A 19,213-nucleotide genomic window follows, 5' to 3' on the forward strand; every position below is an offset into this window, starting at 1 on the left:
ATATGTCATGTTTCATCCATGCGCTGTATTCGTCGTCATATGACTGAAAAATTGTTGAGTACGACGTTAAACACCAAGCACTCACTCACCCCATGCGCTATCAAGTCGCCTTGGGCTGCCAGTTATCTTTTATGCTCGGCCAGGTTTCATTCATATTCTGTCAGGTTTAATCCATGCTGTGTCTGTTCTCCTCTATGCTCTGTCAGTTTTCATACATGCTGTTAGGTTTCATCCATGCTCTGTCAGTTTTCATACATGCTGTTAGGTTTCATCCATGCTCTGTCAGTTTTCATACATGCTGTGCACAACCAATAATTATCTTAAGATCCTGTATTCAGGGATGCTGTAATGAAATATTTAAAGTTTGTTAGTCCTTATCATGAAATACAGTTTGTATATATAATGTAATTATAATATCTGCATAAATGATGTTTTTAACTCTTTTTTGTCTCCTTTATATTTTTATCTTGAATGTTGTTGTTCTGTGGAAATCCCGTATCGAAATTTCGACTTTTTTCCGCTCAATATATGTTCCCTGTTAACACCAATATTCGGTATCATTTTGGAAAACGATATACAAAATATTTCCTACATCATTTATTCACGTTTTACATAAACTTTTCTTTCAACTGTAATTTAGTGAAATTGTGACTGTGCTTTTATTTTGATACAAAGATGAAGACCTTGTCACGTGATATTCAAGGCTTTGACCTGGTTTCCCAGTGGTTGATCTGGACGGACAATGTGGCGAACTTTGATTTGGAGGGGCTTCCACTGAATACGGCCATTCTCGAGGAGAGACAAGCTTACCCACTGGTAACATATAATCTTGTGAGCTGTACAGTATTCACCACTGTCGTCTTTATATATTTGCCTGCACATATTCAATCAGATGACCATATTTTGACGAAAATCGTATCGAATTAAATTTAGAAACAACGTATACATTCTAGCTGCCTGTGTGGGTCCTCCGTGTCTGGAGGGGATAAGTACGCCGGCACGGCGCAATGAACCAGGAGTATCTCACCAACGTGGTCGCTGTGAGTTCAAGTCCAGCTCATGCTGACCTCTTTCTTGGGAATTTCTGCCAGTAACCTGCGGATGGTCGTAGGTTTCCCCCGGGCTCTGCCCGGTTTCCCTCCACCATAATGCTGGCCGCCGTCGTATAAGTGAAATATTCCTGAGTACTGCGTCAAACACCAAACAAAAAATAAATCAAATAAATCGTGGCATTTTTAAAAAATTAAAAAAAAAAAGTTCCTGCCAGGTTTCCTTGACAGGAATAACTCTTTGCCAATCCATTTATCCTTGTGCACAAAGCAAAGCCTGTACAACAGATTGAATAATACTGCATTCTTTTATTTTTGCAGTTTTTTCTACTTTGCGCAGGAATATTTTCTCGCTTGTCACACATGGATTACTCAAATATCACTCCATAATAATTATTTCCATAATAATTTACCCTAGCAAATGCTCTGATAATTTCGCGCCACTAGCAAACATTTGTCAGATCATTTTTTCTAAAAAAAATTTCAGGTTAACAACCATCGGAGAGATGATCACTGTAATCTAAAACATCTGATCTAGTCCATTTTAGTTTTCACCATTTATGAAATGCTTGATTGGCTTGACAAAAGGTTTCACAATTGAATGGTTCCAAGAGGCACCAAGAAAAACTTTAACTGCGTTACGGCGAATGTTCCAAATCTCATACTTTCTAACTTATGATGTCTGGCACAAAAATTCGCTCAATGTCCAACTGATGTTTCATTGTACATATCTGCAACTGAAATTTTCCATTCATTCATTCTATCGGATTTTAGTTGTACGCGGAAGAATTAAATTAAGAAGGGGCCTGCTTTTATTATTTTTATTAAGTAAAAATGTTATTACATTTTACAAACTAAAGATCTGAACATCATACTGGAACAGAGATTATTACCAGCAAATATAGGGATATTGGGTTTAAATCGCGGTATAGATATTCTGTTAACTTCATTGCACGTAGCGAATATATATGACGGAATAATGTCTACATGTTTTGTTTTTACAGGGCGGGGCACAATACCACATTTTATCAAACGTCGGTAACCTGAAGAGGAGTCACTTTATCACATCTGTCGAGTGGAATGCGGAATATTCAGCCATTTATTTCTGTGATATTTTTCCCAACAGAGGATATGGGTTTAATGGTATTACCTTTACCATTACGACAAAAGAGGTAGGCATAAGCATAAGGGAATTGTAGCGTCGCTCACGTTATATTGTCACTTGCTTGTTATCTGAACTTATGAGGAAGGTGTCCCATTGTACACTCGGTAAACTCCATGTGGCACGTTAATATTGTTAGCCTTTTAAAACATGTCACCGAAGACATCAAACATAACATCCAAATCTAGTATCAACCACAAGAGGTATATACTAACAATGCATGGTGACGCAATCTTTTCAATTTCTCAGCTAGGTTCATTCAACCAGCGACAATGAACTTCTTGTGGAATACAGGCGCTAAACATGAAACAATATCATTCGAATATGTAGGATTTGTCTTTCTAGTAATCATTGGTTATCCAGGAAACGGAAATTCTACATCTTAATTGTGTACCTATAATTTGGCTCTCTCCGCCTCGTTCCGCATTTGTAACGTGACACATACTATAAAGTGTAATGAACCAAATGGTAGGCTATAAAATATGGGTTTTGTTTCTATATTTAGTGGCCACCCTTTACCATTAAAGATGACAGTACCAATGGCGAAGTGACTTACTCAGGTTTGTGTATCATGATGCTAGATGAGCTCGGACTAAGACTAAATTTCAGGTAACACTATTTTTCTACAAATATTGCAGTATTTGAACATGAAAACAATTTAAAAAGATTCAGGAATTCGTCATTGTCCCTCTGTGTAGATTAGTTTGTTTGTTATAACCGGGCGAATGCCAAATATAACAATTATCAGCGAACACTATTTGGGGATTGAAACTCCTAGGTATTACTTGGAATAATGTAACTAAGTCATAATGTATCCATTACAGAATCATGGGCTTCAGTTGAAGCCATTATAACCTACCTTGTCAGCAACACACTACCGAAACCATTGCATGGATAGTGATTTTAGTAAATACCAATTATGATGGTTCGAGCGTTTTTGTATTGTCAGTTACAAACTGTGGAATGGTGAGTGTAAATTTGTATCACCATCTCTAATTTGTCAGTTACAAACTTGTGGAACCCAGTGATAACGAGTGGGGGAGACTTGACAACGGCAGATGGACAGGCATGATGCAGCAGTTGGTTACAAAGGTAAAAATAGCATACATTCCATAGTAGAGATAAGGCATGCGAAAGTCTGCATATTGGAAGTGATATCAGAGTTTGCCCCAAAGCCAATGGGCATGCAGATAAAATTATTAATGACAATGTATAATGTCGGTTTGCTGTAATTCAATGAATCTTAGATTTAAAAAAGGATATAATGAAAGCAACTTACACGAAATTTTACAGGAAATTTAAGGACCCGTCAGTAACACATTAATCTAATGACGTAATCGTTTTGGGAAGATCTGATGATGATGCCAGTTTATCACATGGTATTTGCATTGCACGCCCTCGCTTTACACGGAGTGCATGCACTTGACTTGATCACAATGCAGGTCACCAGAGATGCCAACGAGAGTGTTATACTCATTGTAAAATTTGAGAAACTTAGAATGAAGGCGTTTGATGGAGTATCCTTGACAAACTAGTTTTTCAGCTAACAACTTGTGACGCAGACTAAAGCCATCACAATTTACGCAAGATCTGACAAATGCTACAAGGCGATATATGTATGCGCCATATTGCGGACCCTTTGGTATATTGCTATCCAAATATGGATAATTTACAATATCAAAATTGAAATTATCCTTTTGTCGTAAAGGCGGCGTGAAAGGAGACCTTGTTCGTCTTTGTATAGATATAGATCCAAATAAGATGTACCATCAGGACTATCTGTTGTCTCCTTTAATAACATAGATGTTATTTATGAGAAATTCAAGTAATTCAATAAATAATGTAACATCCCATGAGCGGTAACCTTTATAAATAGTAGAACTAAAGAAGCCTTATTGCTTCTGACGTTAATGTAACGGTGACCTGTTTTAGTAAATACCGAGACAATTAACGACGATATTCTTTCAATAAGATCTTCTGAGGAATTGTAGTATAGAGAGTAGAGAAATCCCATGTTGATACGTCTTTGTACGGTATATGCATATAAGCATCAAGTTCTTCTGTAAGACGTTTGGAGTTGTTAAGAATCCACATGCAGCTGACACCTGAATTTTGTATTATGGCACAACAATACTTATTCCAAAATGACTTTACTTCTTGTAACGCTCTCGTTAGTAGGGTTGACAAGAGTTTGGTGGTAGAACTTCTTGAGCCAGCAATACATCGAGCCTTGTAAGGATTTATGCATTTTAGGAATCCAGTAAGGTTGTGTTATTTTTGTATGCCGGGTAGGTATATTTAGGCGCCTTTCTTTAAGAAAGGTTTTGTGTTTATTAAATAGTTCCTTCAGAGTACATGTAGTAGCAGAATACGTGGATGTTGTTGTAGATTTACATAGCTCTTGAACAAGAATTTGATAATAACAATTCTTACAAATAAAGATGACCTTATTAGGAGCCTTGTCTGCTACAGTGATGACAAATTTACTATGAAGGTCAGCGAGTGTTTCTTACACAGTGGGATCCTTCAGAACCTGTTTAGCTTTAGGTAGAGCATCAGGTTAGATAAACTAACCTTCTTTTTGACAATCTCAAGCCAGTCGTTAAGTACCGAAGAATCCACTTCCTCCCGTTTTGAACATTTTTTAACATATTCCTCAATCGCCGAGATGATATTTGTTATGTTAGATCTAATGTTGACATTTCTCTTTTCTCTTTACTTAGCACCTCACACAAAGAGATTCCTTAGATCATGATTCTTAATAATATTAACGTCACCAGTCATGATATTTAGGTAAAAACCGAGGATTCACAATCACATTTATAGACGCCAGAGTCTTCCAGCAACCTGCGGATGGTCGTGGGTTTCCCCCGGGCTCTGCCCGGTTTGCATACACCACAATGCTGGCCGCCGTCGTATAAGTGAAATGCTGAGTACGGCGTAAAACACCAGTCAAATAAATAAATAAATTAATATAGCCAGAAGTATACGTCGCCAAATCGAACTCCTTGATGGCCTGGGAATAATTGAAAATTTTGGAAGCGATAGGCTTTGTATATTCATAGGATATGCAAGGGGGTTCTTGGATATTAAAATAATTAGACACGGCACTACGAACATCAGGTTCGTTAAAGATGCGTTGTAGGTTAATTAAATCAAGACCTCTGTCTAAATACTTTATCTTTAGAAAGAGTCGATCGTGTCGAGTTTCATTTGTAGTTACAGGGCGATACAATCGAAAATATGATATGTCTTGACACAGACGTACAAGGTGAGGTGGAACATTAAAATTGTGTATGATATTGGATACAAATTCAGTGGCAGTGCATATAATACTGTGCATAGAGCATGCATGCTATTGGTGTCATACGACATTCCTACTAAATGGCTAACTGTAACGTGGTTGTGAGTCATTTTTCTATTGAACTTCCTCCTACCATGACTGCGAGGTCTACGTTTATGGTATTTGAATAAATTTGTTATGATGTAGTCATGTGGTTGGCTTGATGTTACATTGCCGATTCCCATAATGTTATCATTCAACCCATACGGGAAGACTGGACCAATCTCTAGCATCCAGAAAAGCTCACGGTCACGGATTTTACGTTCAAATTTGACATCTGTCTCATTTGCTGATGGATAAACCGATTCTATTATTTGAATGCTGAAATGGTCCCAGTCATGGTCGGAGGCAGAGAAATGCTTGCCTATTAGCAATTGTTTCTTGCGCGCGGACTTACGGTGCCCGTTCTCCCGTACATGTAGTTTCTGGGTGGTCTTCCCAACATGCCGCTGACCACACTTCGTGTGACAATACAATTCAAATTAACATAGGAATTAACAGAATAACATTTACCAGTCAATGAAGAAATGACTGAAAAAAAAAGTGGCGGATGTATCAAATGTAAGACAATTGGTATGTCCACATTTGGAAATAGCTAAATAAGACCAACAGTTACGCAATGGCTTTAGGCATGACTGTATATTGCTTGAACTAAGCAGTTTTGTTTTTGGGCAAAGGGGTTGGAATATCAATATTTAATTCGTTAAAGAGGAAACGCGATACCTATCGGGGGTTTCCTTTGTCGCTTGGTTTGTTACAAGCAGTCTCGCTTCAGGCTTCTGCTGACAGCTTTTGAATTTGTGAGTGGTTCTGGGTCCTATTTACAAATCAATCATAGCGTGTGTTGAAACGCCCAGATCCGGTGAACATTCTTCTCGCCCGAAAAGCATGTTTACCGGTATTGTACAAACGTGGTGTTGTATACAGAGTTTGCCATTTTTAATATTGCAGGGATTATTATGATTGCAGGGATATTATGATTGGGAACTCTGCACAGACTTATACCCATAATAAAATGCAACAAAGTGAAAGAGTATTAGCAACATAAAAGGCGGTATATATCAAATTTTCGACCGATGTGTCTTAGTTTGTAGGCGTGATTAGGCAATTTTAAAAATTAAATCGGTAGGGAAGGGCGGCATTAACCTACTAGAAGTCCCGAAGTCACATTTCATCACGTTATTAAAGGATAAATGTTGCTAAATCTATTGCCTCGCCAACAGCCTTGATGACAGTAAAACATTCGAAATCATGGAATATAGGGTATCAATTCTTTGTTCTTTTTCCAAACTGTACGCCTGTTATATGAGACTACGACTGAATAGGTCATTATAGCATACAACTGATAACAGGGAAGAGTGAAGCTGACGGGAAAAGTGTCATTTTCTGACATTCATGTTTTGAGTGTCTGTTCTTCTTTTCACGACTGATACACAAATTTGGGTTTGATGAGTGTCCTTGTGTTTTTCTCATCGCAGCAGGCTGACATGATGGCGGCTGCTATTTCCATACAACAAGAACGCGAAGACGACGTGGATTTTACATATCCATTTTTCTACGACTACAAGGGAATAATAATGAAGCACGATACAAGTAACCTTGACGATTGGGATGAATTGATTGACCCATTTCAGCCCGTCAGTCTTGTGCTACTGTTACTCAGTGTACCAACCATGGCAGCGCTGCTGTGTGTGTGCGAGAACATCACCCCTGCTAACCAACAGGATAAGCGCTCAGACTGGCCTCTGGATATCAGTCCTTTCAAAAGTTTCTCCCATTGCCTTCTTTATATGTATGGTGCACTTTTGTGTGAGGGTAAGCCACCTGCAAATCTAACAATGCAAACGTTTAGTTTGGCTGAAGTTGTTAATCCATATCTGGTTCTTTTTCCTATTAGCCTCAAAAAATCGTCGGCTCCTCCGGTCGATATAAACCTTTTAAAATTAGAATGAAGACAACCTGAAAGTGAGTTAAGTAATTGATATTACTGTCTCCTAAGTATTAAGCAAACAGTTGTCTTGCCGTGATGTTCGATTGACTAGGACTTCTCGGTAATATTATATATTTGTATCTTGTGGATCCCAATCTGGATGTGTATCTCATTCTAAAAGCGTGTGTTTGGGGCCTAGTTTGGAAACGCTGATGACTCGTTTCACATGCTAATCCATTTGTTATCAGTATTCATGACTACCATTGTAAAATTCAAGATTAGAAACAATAAAGTGATTTTCGTAAAAAGAAAATACATTTAAAAAGAAAAGCTGACATGAACTGGAAAGCTGAACAGAGCACAACATGCCGCACTTTGGCACTGCAAGATGAAACTGAGCAATATACACAACTTGTTTTAGAAAATGGTGGACTAAAATGCTATGACATAAACGAAGAGACAAAGATGCAGTTCACTTCCTGGCGTTTTATTCAATGTTGGACAGGTGGTGAAGATACGTGTAAGAGCCTGACTGGGCGAACTATCCTGGCTTTCTGGTGGTTGTTTGCCTTGGTGGTCGGTGGCATCTACACGGGGAATCTGGTGGCATCCAGGACAATCACGGCCGCTGCTCCGGTCATCAATACCCTCACCCAGCTCCTGGAGCACCCAAGCTACCGCTGGGGGATAGAACAGGGCGATTATTTGTCCATGATGTTTCCGGTGAGCGCTCAATATACAACGGTAATCTGTATATGTATAGTCACAGAGTAATACAGTGTCAGAGAAATACAGTGCAAGCACTACAGCCATGCTAGTCAAGTGTGTACTTTGTTTAGAATATATCCCTTCATTAGCCAGAAAATTAATTAGCCATTAGTTGAACATTCTGTCACAAATATATTTATATGCAATGTACATTGTAAGAATAACTCTCTTTCGACGAATTGTTCTCATCAGGCTATGATAATATATAAATTAAGCAAACCCTTCGTGAATGTTCCCTACTCACTAGCCGAGACTCTTCGATCGCGTTGTGATTTATCTAACAGTTCACGTTAACTGAGGTTTGTAATTAGCATCGATAATTATATCTTGGCAACATCTCCTATACACGCGTCCTCATCACTGATCGCAAATTAACTGCACCATTGTCAGCGCTATAGCACTGCTCCATCCGCTCGGGATTTGGTAATAATCGCTGTTAGCTGTCCTGATGTCCGGATTCGGACGTCCTGAGGTAAGACTTAAAACCTCTTCAGAAACATATTCATCAATGCCAATGTAAACAGCGTCTCAGAACAGGTTTGACTCTCAAAGTTCGGTTCGTTGAATGATTAATTGATTGATAGGTGTCACGCCATACTTGTATGACAACGGTCAGGTTAGGGATGTAGGAAACCGTAGTAATGGAGTAACCACCGACCATCACCAGGTACCTGACAAACCATCTTACTTAAAGCCGCAGTTGAAACTGCAAGAGCAGGATTTGAACATGCTACAGTTTAAACGTATAGGAAAAGAAAAGATTAACAACAGTCTAATTTTCAGTGCGATTATTGCTCTTGCTTACTCTAGGAGTTACTGACAAGTCAATGTAAGATGGTGAGTGCAATTGCAGAGTTTGCTGCATAGCATACAGATTGTTGTACTTTATCCACAGACATCCAATATTGATAAATACAAAGCAATTTGGGCTGGAGTGGAAAGGTTCAACAAGACAGACCCCACTGTACTGAGCTCCAACTACTCTGCACACATGGCGGCCGTCAGGCGTGGAAACTATGCCTTCTTCAACGATAAGTCAATCCTGGCTGTTGAAGTGTCTAAGGATTGTGAAAACCTCGTTTTGGCTACAGAGCAGTTTTTACCGATGCAGTTTGCAATTGGTCTTCACCAGTTCTCTCTGTATAGACTCCAACTTTCAAAAGAGTAAGTGGGACTTACGACATAAGTTTATAAACGAGGAATCTTTCCCATCTAAAAGGGCAAGAAAGTCTATAAATAAAGTGAAAATCAGCAGATAATCCATTGAAAACAATGTTTGAAAATACCTTTACATGTACATGTATTTTATATTATCTTCACTGAGTTAAATGTAATCAAATATTTTGTTTGTAAGATGGGCGTTATGGATAATATTCACAATGTATGCCAATTACCCCAGCGACGTCACCCAACCTTTTCTACACCTTTATATATGTTCAGCTTATATGTGATGTGCGCCCGTACCTGATAAAGGAAATGTACACCAAATACTCGTTTTCAGGACATCATTGACGACATATACATTATCAATATGATCCATAAAGCCCAACATATACATACAATCAAAGCTTTTAGTTGCTTTTCATTCAGTGAAGACAATGCGAAGACAAAAAAATGCAAGTGAAGGATATTTTCAGATGCAGTTTTCAATGGTCTGGTACTTAATTCATACTTACGGTTTTCCTCTAAGTATTTCGGGTCTACGCTGCGTATTTCACTTTTCATTACTGCTTAATGGTGATTTGTGGGCAAACTGGTAAAGTAGCACTCATGCATTGCAAGAAAACAATGGCCAGTTCAGCTTGGAACCGAGTTCCCGTTGTACAGAAAGGTACCCCATTCGTTCGAGGATATGTAACCTTTCTTTATGTGTTATTGCAAGTGTTTAGGCCGTCATTCAAGAATACTGAAAGGCGCGTTATGCTCCTGTTAAGAAAAACACTTTATACAAGGATTTCTGTATATTGGTCTGTAACGTGGTAGTTATGATGGTATTTGACTTATACGACGATGGGGTGGAGGGGGGGGGGGGGGAGAGGGGGCCTCCGTGGCTCAGTTGGTTAGCGCGCTAGCGCAGCGTAATGACCCAGGAGCCTCTCACCAATGCAGTCGTTGTGAGTTCAAGTCCAGTTCATGCTGGCTTATCCTCCGGCCGTACGTGGGAAGGTCTGCAGCAACCTGCGGATGGTCGTGGGTTTTCCCCGGGCTGTGCCCGGTTTCCTCCCACCATAATGTTGACCGCCGTCGTATAAGTGAAATTTTCTTGAGTATGGCGTAAAACACCAATCAAATAAATAAATATACAACGATGTATGGCCCCATGTATATTGTGTGTGAAACCGGAGAGCCCTGAGTAAAGCATCATTTGGTTAGCCTTTACAAGCCAAAATTTTTTCCTTAAAATAAAAAGCTTATAACAAGAAAAATAAATAAAATATTATAAAAATCAACACACATAAAAAGAAATGCATGGATCAACTGATAAAATGATTTGACGTACAATATATTCTGTTATTTATCTTTTAAGAATTCGGTCTAGCGTCAACAATGTTATCAGCTAAACCCATTTGACTTTATCAATTGCACTGATAAAAAACTGCAGTTTTATCATGACATTTCATTCAAACGTTTCAAGAAGCTATCAAACGTATTTCATAAGTATATCATCATTTCGCAGTAAGATCTCACAGTTTCATGGGGCCTATGTAACTCGGGTTAAAGGCATTCATTGCACAATTAGTGAGTGCGTAAATATCAGTTAAGCAATGGAATTGAAGATTTTTTTTTTTTTTTTTTTGGTGAATTTAGAATGAGCTCGGAATAAGACAGCGATGTGTTAAAGCATGTCAGTGAAATAATCTAACACGGTCAAATGTTCTTTCTATATATTTTCTAGGATAATGGCTTTTCACGAGGCCGGGATAATCTCTGCTTGGAAGAGAAGATGGTGGCCAGATACGGATTGTTCCATAGGAAAGACAAACCTAGCGCAATCCATCGTCCTCTACGAGATAAGGGGAGCGTATTATATACTGGTAGTTTCTCTAGTTTTTTCATTACTTGTTTTATTATCAGAGATATTTTTACAGAAATTTATTTTCTCGCGCTGTAAGAACCCCCTGGGAAACTCTGAGGATGGTAACATCAGCTTTATAGGCCGGTGGAAGTATTACGTCAACAGATTAAAATGTTGTATAAAACCGACCAATTGACGACAGCCGTAATGCTTTACGTATATCCAATTCTAAACGGAATACTTCAGGAATAAATTCACGGAATGTTAAATGTATTATCACAATTATATAATATGGACGTATATTATACGTGTATAAATGTAAATAAATAATTTCTGTCTATATACATGTAAGAAGTTATTTAAAGAGACATGTTTTCATCAATTATTTCCCCATCTATTTACGTATTGTTTCCACAATAGTACAATTTACGCCCCTAGTTTTCATAATGAGTAATGCCAGTCACTATACATGTATGTGAGATTGAGATATCATAATGTCCTTGTTACAAAAAAAGTTCTAGGTGATAGAGCTTTGGCTGACGTTACCTTCCCGAACATACCTTGGTCTCGATTGCATGAGACAGTGTATTACCACTTGGCCACTGAGTGCCACGCGCAGTGGATTTTCAACGCTGTAACAGTGCTTTCGTAAATAGTCTCACTTGAGAAGTAATATGCGTTGCGTTCAAACTTTTGTTGCATTAGTTTACCGACACTTAGCCCGTCCTCCTTTCTCTTCTTCAAATGTATGAAATTAATCCTTTACGCGTATTAATGGGAAATGACAAAAATCCACTTTCCTAATGTACACCTATCTATATAATCCCCTGAACTCGCCACGCACGTTATAACAGTAGAGACAATAGAAAACTTGACATCACTCTGGAATTAAGGCTGATTTGATTTGACTATTTGGTGTTTAGCGCCTGACTTGCATACATATATTGCTATCGGGGCATGAATAAAACTAGCATCCCCTGTGTAAACCACCGACCTTTGCCCATACGATCTTTGCATACATGTTTACCCTCTAATAATGTGTTTGCCATATTAGTGGAAGGGAAGTGAACTCCAACCAATTTAGATCACCAAGCTCAACACCCACAGAGTGGATCAAAAAAAGTTCGAAAATTCATTATCCGCGTATCCTTGACCAAATTAATTTTCTTGTGTCCGGAACCAACATGCTTGAGCTTATTTAATCTTAAAGTAAAATTATTTCTATTTTGACAATTTTATGTTTATTTTCAAAATAGTACAAATGTATATTGTACAATTATTGAACATTCGAGCAAAAAACAAAAGACACATAGCGCTTGACAGGAAGTTCGCACATTATTTACCAGCCGATGCGGTCATGAGAAGTGGCATTACATACACACTAAAACATCAACAATTCTAAGCGTTTTATAATCTTTGTCAGCATCACGTGAAACGTCCCAAAGCCACGAATATACAGAGGGAATTTATATAAAAGCTTAATCTTCAATTATCACAATTATATAAGAGTAAGAGAAGTATAAAATAAAGCTACTATTACAACTTCTGCACCATGCTGCTAAGTAAATGTATTGCATAGTACATATTTATTAAATTAAATAATATGTAAACATTTTACACTATGAAAAGATCAAAATTAATAGAAACATATATATAAATATCTTGTAACAATATAAGAGTCAGACGGGTATAATAAAATGCGTCCGAACAGTTACCATGTGATTAACATCATTACTCAGTTTGTTTTAAAAATTTCGATGCATAAATCAGTTCAAATATGTACGATCTTTTGCGTATAACGTGTTCCTCTTATCAAACTTTTTTGTTATATTGCTATTGCTTTCTTGTCTGTAAAATAATTATTAGCATTTTAATATATATACTTTTACACAGTATCAACACATCCCTTGACGATATATACATCTGTCATATAGCCATATAGCGGCCATTCACCACAGCTCCTAACGAAAACAAAACAGCCGTAGCCATTGTTCCAATTAAGGTATAATAACCAAGAATAAGAAGATATGTAAAGAAGATATTATAGGGACCTACCTGTTTATCAGATCTACAACAATTTCCACACTCTCCACTTAGTGCTTTGGATATATGTTACATTTCACAGAAATGGCTGAAGTACAATTAAAATAAACAAATATAATACAAAACAGGAAATCTAAAATATCATCGTTACTACATGTATTTTCATGACAGTTAAAAATTAGTTAACTATCTGCACCTATAAAAACATGTACGTTAATACTGAACGCAAAAATCGGAGAGGAAAAACCTGTTACATACAACTATTAATATGTGTAGCATTACAATATTTATCATATTATATATAGATGGTCATATGATATATATGGTTTAGTTGCAATAGGAAAAAAATACTGTGGCTGACTATATACTCGGAATGTCGTTTCGCAGTGTTAGTGGACCAAGATAACGGATTCTGAATTCATCTTCGGACATCTTCTGATACGTGACAAAGTCCAGGGTGTCACTATCAAAATGGTCGGCGTGGAAATCAGCAGTTGTAACCATTACTTCGGCAACGGCATTTTTAACGCCTGCAAGGAAACTATAGTGGAACCGCCGGAATGGATACACAAAGGAACTGTAGAGCTTGTATTCTATTAACACCTGGTCGGTTGTGGTGAAATCCCTGACCACCGATCTCTTCAGGTCGGAAATGAGCTGCGCTGAGTTGCAGTGACGCTGAACACATACTGTGTCCACGCAGGCTGTCAATCGGTTCCGCAAGAGGGCTAGGCATATGTCCAAAAGGCGGGGTTTATCCATATATGGCGATGCCATGTATATCTTGCAATCTTGGGTTGACATAAACTTATGCAATAATGACCTCCACAGTGGATACACGTATGTTGATCCTTCCCTACCGCAGCCTGTTGTTAACGCTTGTAGTTCGACACCCAGCTCATCACCAACCCACTGAAAGATAAAGGATACAATCCATCAGAAAATGTTTTGTATGAGAAAACTTATAGAGTACACTTTTCTACTAGAATTCAAGGTACTGTGAGGTAAATGACACTCTTTCCACCAAAGCCCTGCAAATTACATAAAATCAGTAGAGCCACTTTTTGACGATTATTTCATCATTAATCACTCTCTTATTATATTATAAACAGTTCTGGAAAACAGTTGTACTTTAGCCCTTACGTAAATGTCGCTGGAAAAGTCACCTTAGTTATTACTATCCTCTGCAGGCAATGGGCATGTCCCGCCTAATGTAATTCGTGTCAAAGTTATGTATAATAGTCTACATTGTTCATTCTTGTCATAATGGTAATGTTCTACAATAGAACAATGAGCAATCCAGCTTGGACCCGAATCACTATTACGGGGTAAAAAGTATACCACTATATCACCTACCAAATCTAAATCTTGAATCTTCAGTGTTTCATTCAGCTGAAGCCACTCTTGTCTGTATCGTTCACCCTCGTTAACTATATCACAACCATTCGTAACTTTCACGTCAGCGGGGAAACTTTCGTCGTCATCAATGAGATCAAAGACAACATTTTTCGCTTTCTGTATTAAACACGAAACATCTGCAGAGTCTTGTCCATTTTCGTCGCCCGAAGAAGAACTAGTTCCAGAGGATGCTTCTGTCGTAGCGGACGGTTTGGGCCCATCTGACAAGTCTACAAGATCATTGACCACATGCTCATCATTTGAACAAGCTTCTGTCGGATCATCTGCTGATGGTGACGCCTGGGCCTGTGGACAGGGGCCTTCGTCAATACCCTTTACTGTCTCCTCACTGGTTTTCGTTGCTGATGAACTCTGGTCTGTCCTTTCAGCTTCACTAGCGTTATCAATGTGTTCCGTTTCTGACACCACTTCCTGCGTTTTGCTATTACCTTGGGCCGTCACCTGATTATGCTCCGAACCTGTTCTCGGTGAAGGTTCTTTAGCGATTTCACGACGTTTACTCGTTGTTCGCCCAGTGCTAAGTCTGCTAGACAGTCGTTGTTCCGAGCAGACATCAAGATCACGTCTGAGATTCCTACTACCTAGAGAGAACAAAATGGTGTTAGTCTGACTAATTTGCGTACATGAATGTACATTTATGTGACATGCAGAATAAAACTATTATCTGCTTAGCACGCTGCTTCGGTAACATTTTAACCAACTGACATAACATCTGACAACTTCACCAAACTGCTTTCCAGTATGATTCCGAGCATTCTCCTTACTGCGCATGTATCGATCTCTACATTCGCTTCACACCACGAGCAAATTTTGTACAGAAATCTTGAACAAAGCCGTGTTCACAGTGATGAGGTAAAAAGCGATGACATGAACAATCGGTCTCAACCTTTGTTTCTATTAATACTTTATGCATTTTCTTTACCTAGAGTATGTACAACAGGATTTTAACCAAACCTGACTTTACACTTTACACTTTAACAAAAAGACTTTACTGATGAATGCTTATTAAATTTTTCCGCGCGTAGACACAAGTGGTGAAGCTAAGCCTAAACACAGGCTCCACAGGTCAAGCTTGTCTAATAGTGGCAGTGATGTAATGTGAGCGAAGAGAGCGGCAGACGCGCTATACGAAGTACGGATTCCGATAATAATTTCAAACAGCAAAAATATGGACCTTAAAAGCGCACCCTCGAACAATTTTGCTAATATTAAGAACTGAAAGAGTCATTTTGGAATCAAAGCATATGTCCCTACTTTCAAAGTGCACCAGATCCATAGGCCCTTGTAGTCTTCAGGCTTGAAGCTATGCTTATTAGTTCAAACGGCTTCACACGGAAAGAAAGGTTTTCATAGTCTGCTCTAGGGTCAAAATAAGAACAAACCAGTAGATTTGAAAATCACAAAATCCAAAATCCCATGTACTTGCATTTTAGCATGAAGCCATAAATACTTGGTCCAGAAGATCCAGAGATGTTGTATGGATAATGTTATTGCCTGCTACAATGCCTAATATTAAAGAACTAACGAAGGAGCGGAAGGACAAACGACAAAACTTAAGAGAAGTTTTCATCTTAAAATTTTTTGACAGTTTGGTAGAGGTCACATTATCAGCTCTGGATACATATATCCCCACCCCCCACCCCCCCTCCACCACCCCACCCAACCCCACCCCAACCCCACCCCAACCACACCCCAACCCCAAAAATGAAGAATAAAATAAAAGTCTCACTGGCTCTCCCTGGCTTATCAGACGCAATGGAAGTGTGTATTCGGCTCAGCGACTGGCTCCCCTGTACTGACGACTCGTAACCATTCAATATCCTCTGAAACCTGTTGATGAACCACTCCAAGGCGTAAATTCCCTTGAAGGTGATCGTGCCGGTTTTGGTGAAGATGGTGATGATCACGTCTTCTACCTGAAGAACAACCTTCCACAGCCCCCTGGTGTCGTACAGCTTCTTGTAAGGGAACCGAAGTGGCGGGTAGTTATTTGGGTGCTGAAGAACCTTGGATCAGACAGACAAACATTGGTTTTGCGGATCACAGAGGTCTCATTGAAACAGGTAGTATGTGTCAGAATCTACATTTAACGGAAAAGGACCATGCTCTACACGTGATGTATAGAGACAAATTTGTATTTCGTACAATCACAACAGAAATTTAACAATCGGGATATCACATGCAGTATAAAACACTACCATATGACCTCTGCAATCTATCCAGTTATGTCAGCTGAGGAATTTGACATAATGATTTATCAAAACTGGGTGAAGTTTTCATCACACTTCAAGTCTTGCTCGGAGTGTTCCAAAATGAGGGATGAGGAATGTCCGATCTGTTTGACTTCCCCTTTTTGTTGATTAAGTGACAGTGTGACATAACTGTAGTTCTACGTCAACTTGTTCAAAAAACGTCCACCGTTAGTTCACTATATGAGGTCTACATACCTTTGTCCAGAAGGTAGCCAGAATGCTGGAGCCGTATCGAGACACATGTCGGATGATTATGAGACCTTCCCTCAGTTCCAGGTACACTGGCTCGGCGGTCCTCGCCAGGACAAACTCTCGGAGGTTCCGCTCGATCTCTGCCTCCTCGAACTCTGCCATATTTCGAAATTTCGGGTACTACTTCTTGTTTTACCAACCCTCTGCCAAATATGTAATCATGCAAATGTTTTTAAACCTGCGGTCTAACTGGATATTCTTACTACTTAAATGCGATTGACGGAGAACTAAACAGTAAAAGCTAAAATTTGGCGGGTAACATACCTGTTTAACTATCGATTGTTGGAGAAAATGTTAGGACCGACCGTTCGGTAAAAAGGCTTGTTTTAATAATTCGTGCCTTCAAGGTATTGTTATCAACCACAGCTTACATGCGTTGCGGATATTACCAACTCTCCCCCCTCCCCCCTCAACCTGATGAAATTGAAACCCGGCAAGTTGCCTCGTTTGCGTAATGTTTGCGTGTAGCTCGCTGTCAATAAATATACATGTACATGTATATGTAAAGAAGAAGAGCTAAAAAATTGTCTATCGACTAACGTGCATTGTCTACAAACACTACTTAAAACAGCTGCAGAAACTTGTTTCAAAAGCCGAGTAATCAATTTCAAAATTTAGCTGAAAAATTGATAAATATCGAGTTCTATACAGTGCCATATCATCAATTAAAGGGAACAAAAATCATTTATCTGATGAGCGGATTTTACATTTTATATCATCATGTTTTACATACCATTCATGTAACGTTATATAAAACCGAGTGTATCAATTATGGTCTTATGGGTATGATTCCGCAAAGCCTTACTTGATTTAAACCACACTGTGATTAATTGCTATAACGTACATCTCACTAGTTTCAAGACAAATCTTTTTCAAGGTGAACCATGGGCCGTGATTCCAAACCGCTTTTTTTAAACATTGCATTTTGAACTGCAAGACTGAGATTCTACAGTGGACTTTTGTGACCAGATTAAGCAAGCTGCAGCACAATGATGTCACAGATCAGCATTTAGCACTACGCCAATACTTGTGTTAAATCTTTAAATATAACCGTTAAGCAGGAAATAGGATCTGCGACGGCATTGATCTTCAGTCAATATTACCCAAAAGTCAGCCACAGAACCTCAATGTTTTTCATTTTAGTCTCTGGGGAAAAACCAGAAAAAAGAACACATTTGGAATCTGCATGAAATGGGCTTGCACATGCGACTGGTGGTCTCTTATTTTAAAACTGTAAACATAACACAACTGTATCGCTAGAGCCAAACTGTAGCTATCATTCGTAAGCTTAACTTTCGAGATCATAATAAAAGCCAAAATTTTTCAGAAGATTGTAGGTATTTCCAGACTTGAATCAGACTCAGAATATAGCCCAACAGTATGTAACTATAATACATCACATTAACGCTACCGGCAACCCAAGTATTGAAAGTAACAAGATGTAGGACCGGTACTTGTAGTTTTACATATATGTATACAGTAATCCCCAGTCTGTACCAGAGGCCCTACGAACTGTAAAATTATGAACAACCTGGAATTCAGATTCAAAAGAATTTGTGTAAAAGTTCATGGATATGTATAATTCCAAAATATTGTAATATATTGTGTTGTCATTAAGATCGGCACAGATGATATATTTAAGTCTCTGGTCAACCATGCCGCTGGCCTACACTGGTTGCCAAGGTAAACAACGACGTAGGTGACGCTTTGTCGTTCCACCAAACCCCAAGGATTTTATATACTCAGCACGTATTTATAGCTCACGTTTCCTCAATTTTCCATGTTTTAACTAAATAAGTCCGAAAACATAAACGTGACACCCAATTTAAATCATTACCTCAATGAGTTAAGTCCATAACAACCGTTTTTCTTGCCACATCTGTGCGACGACGGTCTCCATATCAGTCTTTCTCGCCTTCACACGCAGAAGAGTTACTAAGCAGGTGCGCACCTGAACACCTTCGCTGCATGGTTCGTGC

General features: G+C 38.7%; 2 protein-coding genes across 3 annotated transcripts; one reads left to right on the plus strand and one right to left on the minus strand.

Moving 5' to 3' along the window:
* Positions 1-675: 675 nt before the first annotated feature.
* Positions 676-9,420, plus strand: LOC135466920 (glutamate receptor ionotropic, delta-1-like). The gene is made up of 6 exons (XM_064744672.1): positions 676-816; positions 2,717-2,820; positions 3,216-3,303; positions 7,033-7,369; positions 7,990-8,207; positions 9,148-9,420. Exons 1-6 carry the CDS (start codon positions 676-678, stop codon positions 9,418-9,420), a joined length of 1,161 nt encoding a protein of 386 aa, XP_064600742.1.
* Positions 9,421-12,626: 3,206 nt separating this feature from the next.
* On the minus strand, positions 12,627-19,139 carry LOC135468686 (uncharacterized). Of its 2 annotated transcripts, none has more exons than XM_064747072.1 (5): positions 19,072-19,139; positions 17,178-17,377; positions 16,460-16,688; positions 14,668-15,311; positions 12,627-14,223 (listed from the first exon to the last, which is right to left on the minus strand). In XM_064747072.1, the coding sequence occupies exons 2-5, from the start codon at positions 17,334-17,336 to the stop codon at positions 13,672-13,674; spliced, it is 1,584 nt and encodes a 527-aa protein (XP_064603142.1). In that variant the 5' UTR covers positions 17,337-17,377; positions 19,072-19,139; the 3' UTR covers positions 12,627-13,671. The 2 variants fall into 2 exon arrangements, with proteins under 2 accessions (XP_064603142.1, XP_064603141.1); XM_064747071.1 differs by having other exon boundaries at positions 16,460-16,736.
* Positions 19,140-19,213: the final 74 nt, after the last annotated feature.

This window comes from Liolophura sinensis, chromosome 6 (assembly GCF_032854445.1).
Source record: "Liolophura sinensis isolate JHLJ2023 chromosome 6, CUHK_Ljap_v2, whole genome shotgun sequence".
In the NCBI taxonomy this organism is placed as follows: Eukaryota; Metazoa; Mollusca; class Polyplacophora; order Chitonida; family Chitonidae; genus Liolophura; species Liolophura sinensis.

Excerpts from the sequence above, each read along its gene's own strand:
- LOC135466920 (XM_064744672.1), top strand. The coding sequence starts at position 676 with ATGAAGACCTTGTCACGTGATATTCAAGGCTTTGACCTGGTTTCCCAG. Across the intron at positions 2,821-3,215 it reads GGACTAAGACTAAATTTCAG|TTACAAACTTGTGGAACCCA; the intron begins GTAACACTATTT and ends CTAATTTGTCAG. Across the intron at positions 7,370-7,989 it reads TGGTGCACTTTTGTGTGAGG|GTGGTGAAGATACGTGTAAG; the intron begins GTAAGCCACCTG and ends AATGTTGGACAG.
- LOC135468686 (XM_064747071.1), bottom strand. The coding sequence starts at position 17,336 with ATGGCAGAGTTCGAGGAGGCAGAGATCGAGCGGAACCTCCGAGAGTTT. Across the intron at positions 16,737-17,177 it reads TGGCTACCTTCTGGACAAAG|GTTCTTCAGCACCCAAATAA; the intron begins GTATGTAGACCT and ends GTCTGATCCAAG. Across the intron at positions 15,312-16,459 it reads TGATAAGCCAGGGAGAGCCA|GTAGTAGGAATCTCAGACGT; the intron begins GTGAGACTTTTA and ends TGTTCTCTCTAG.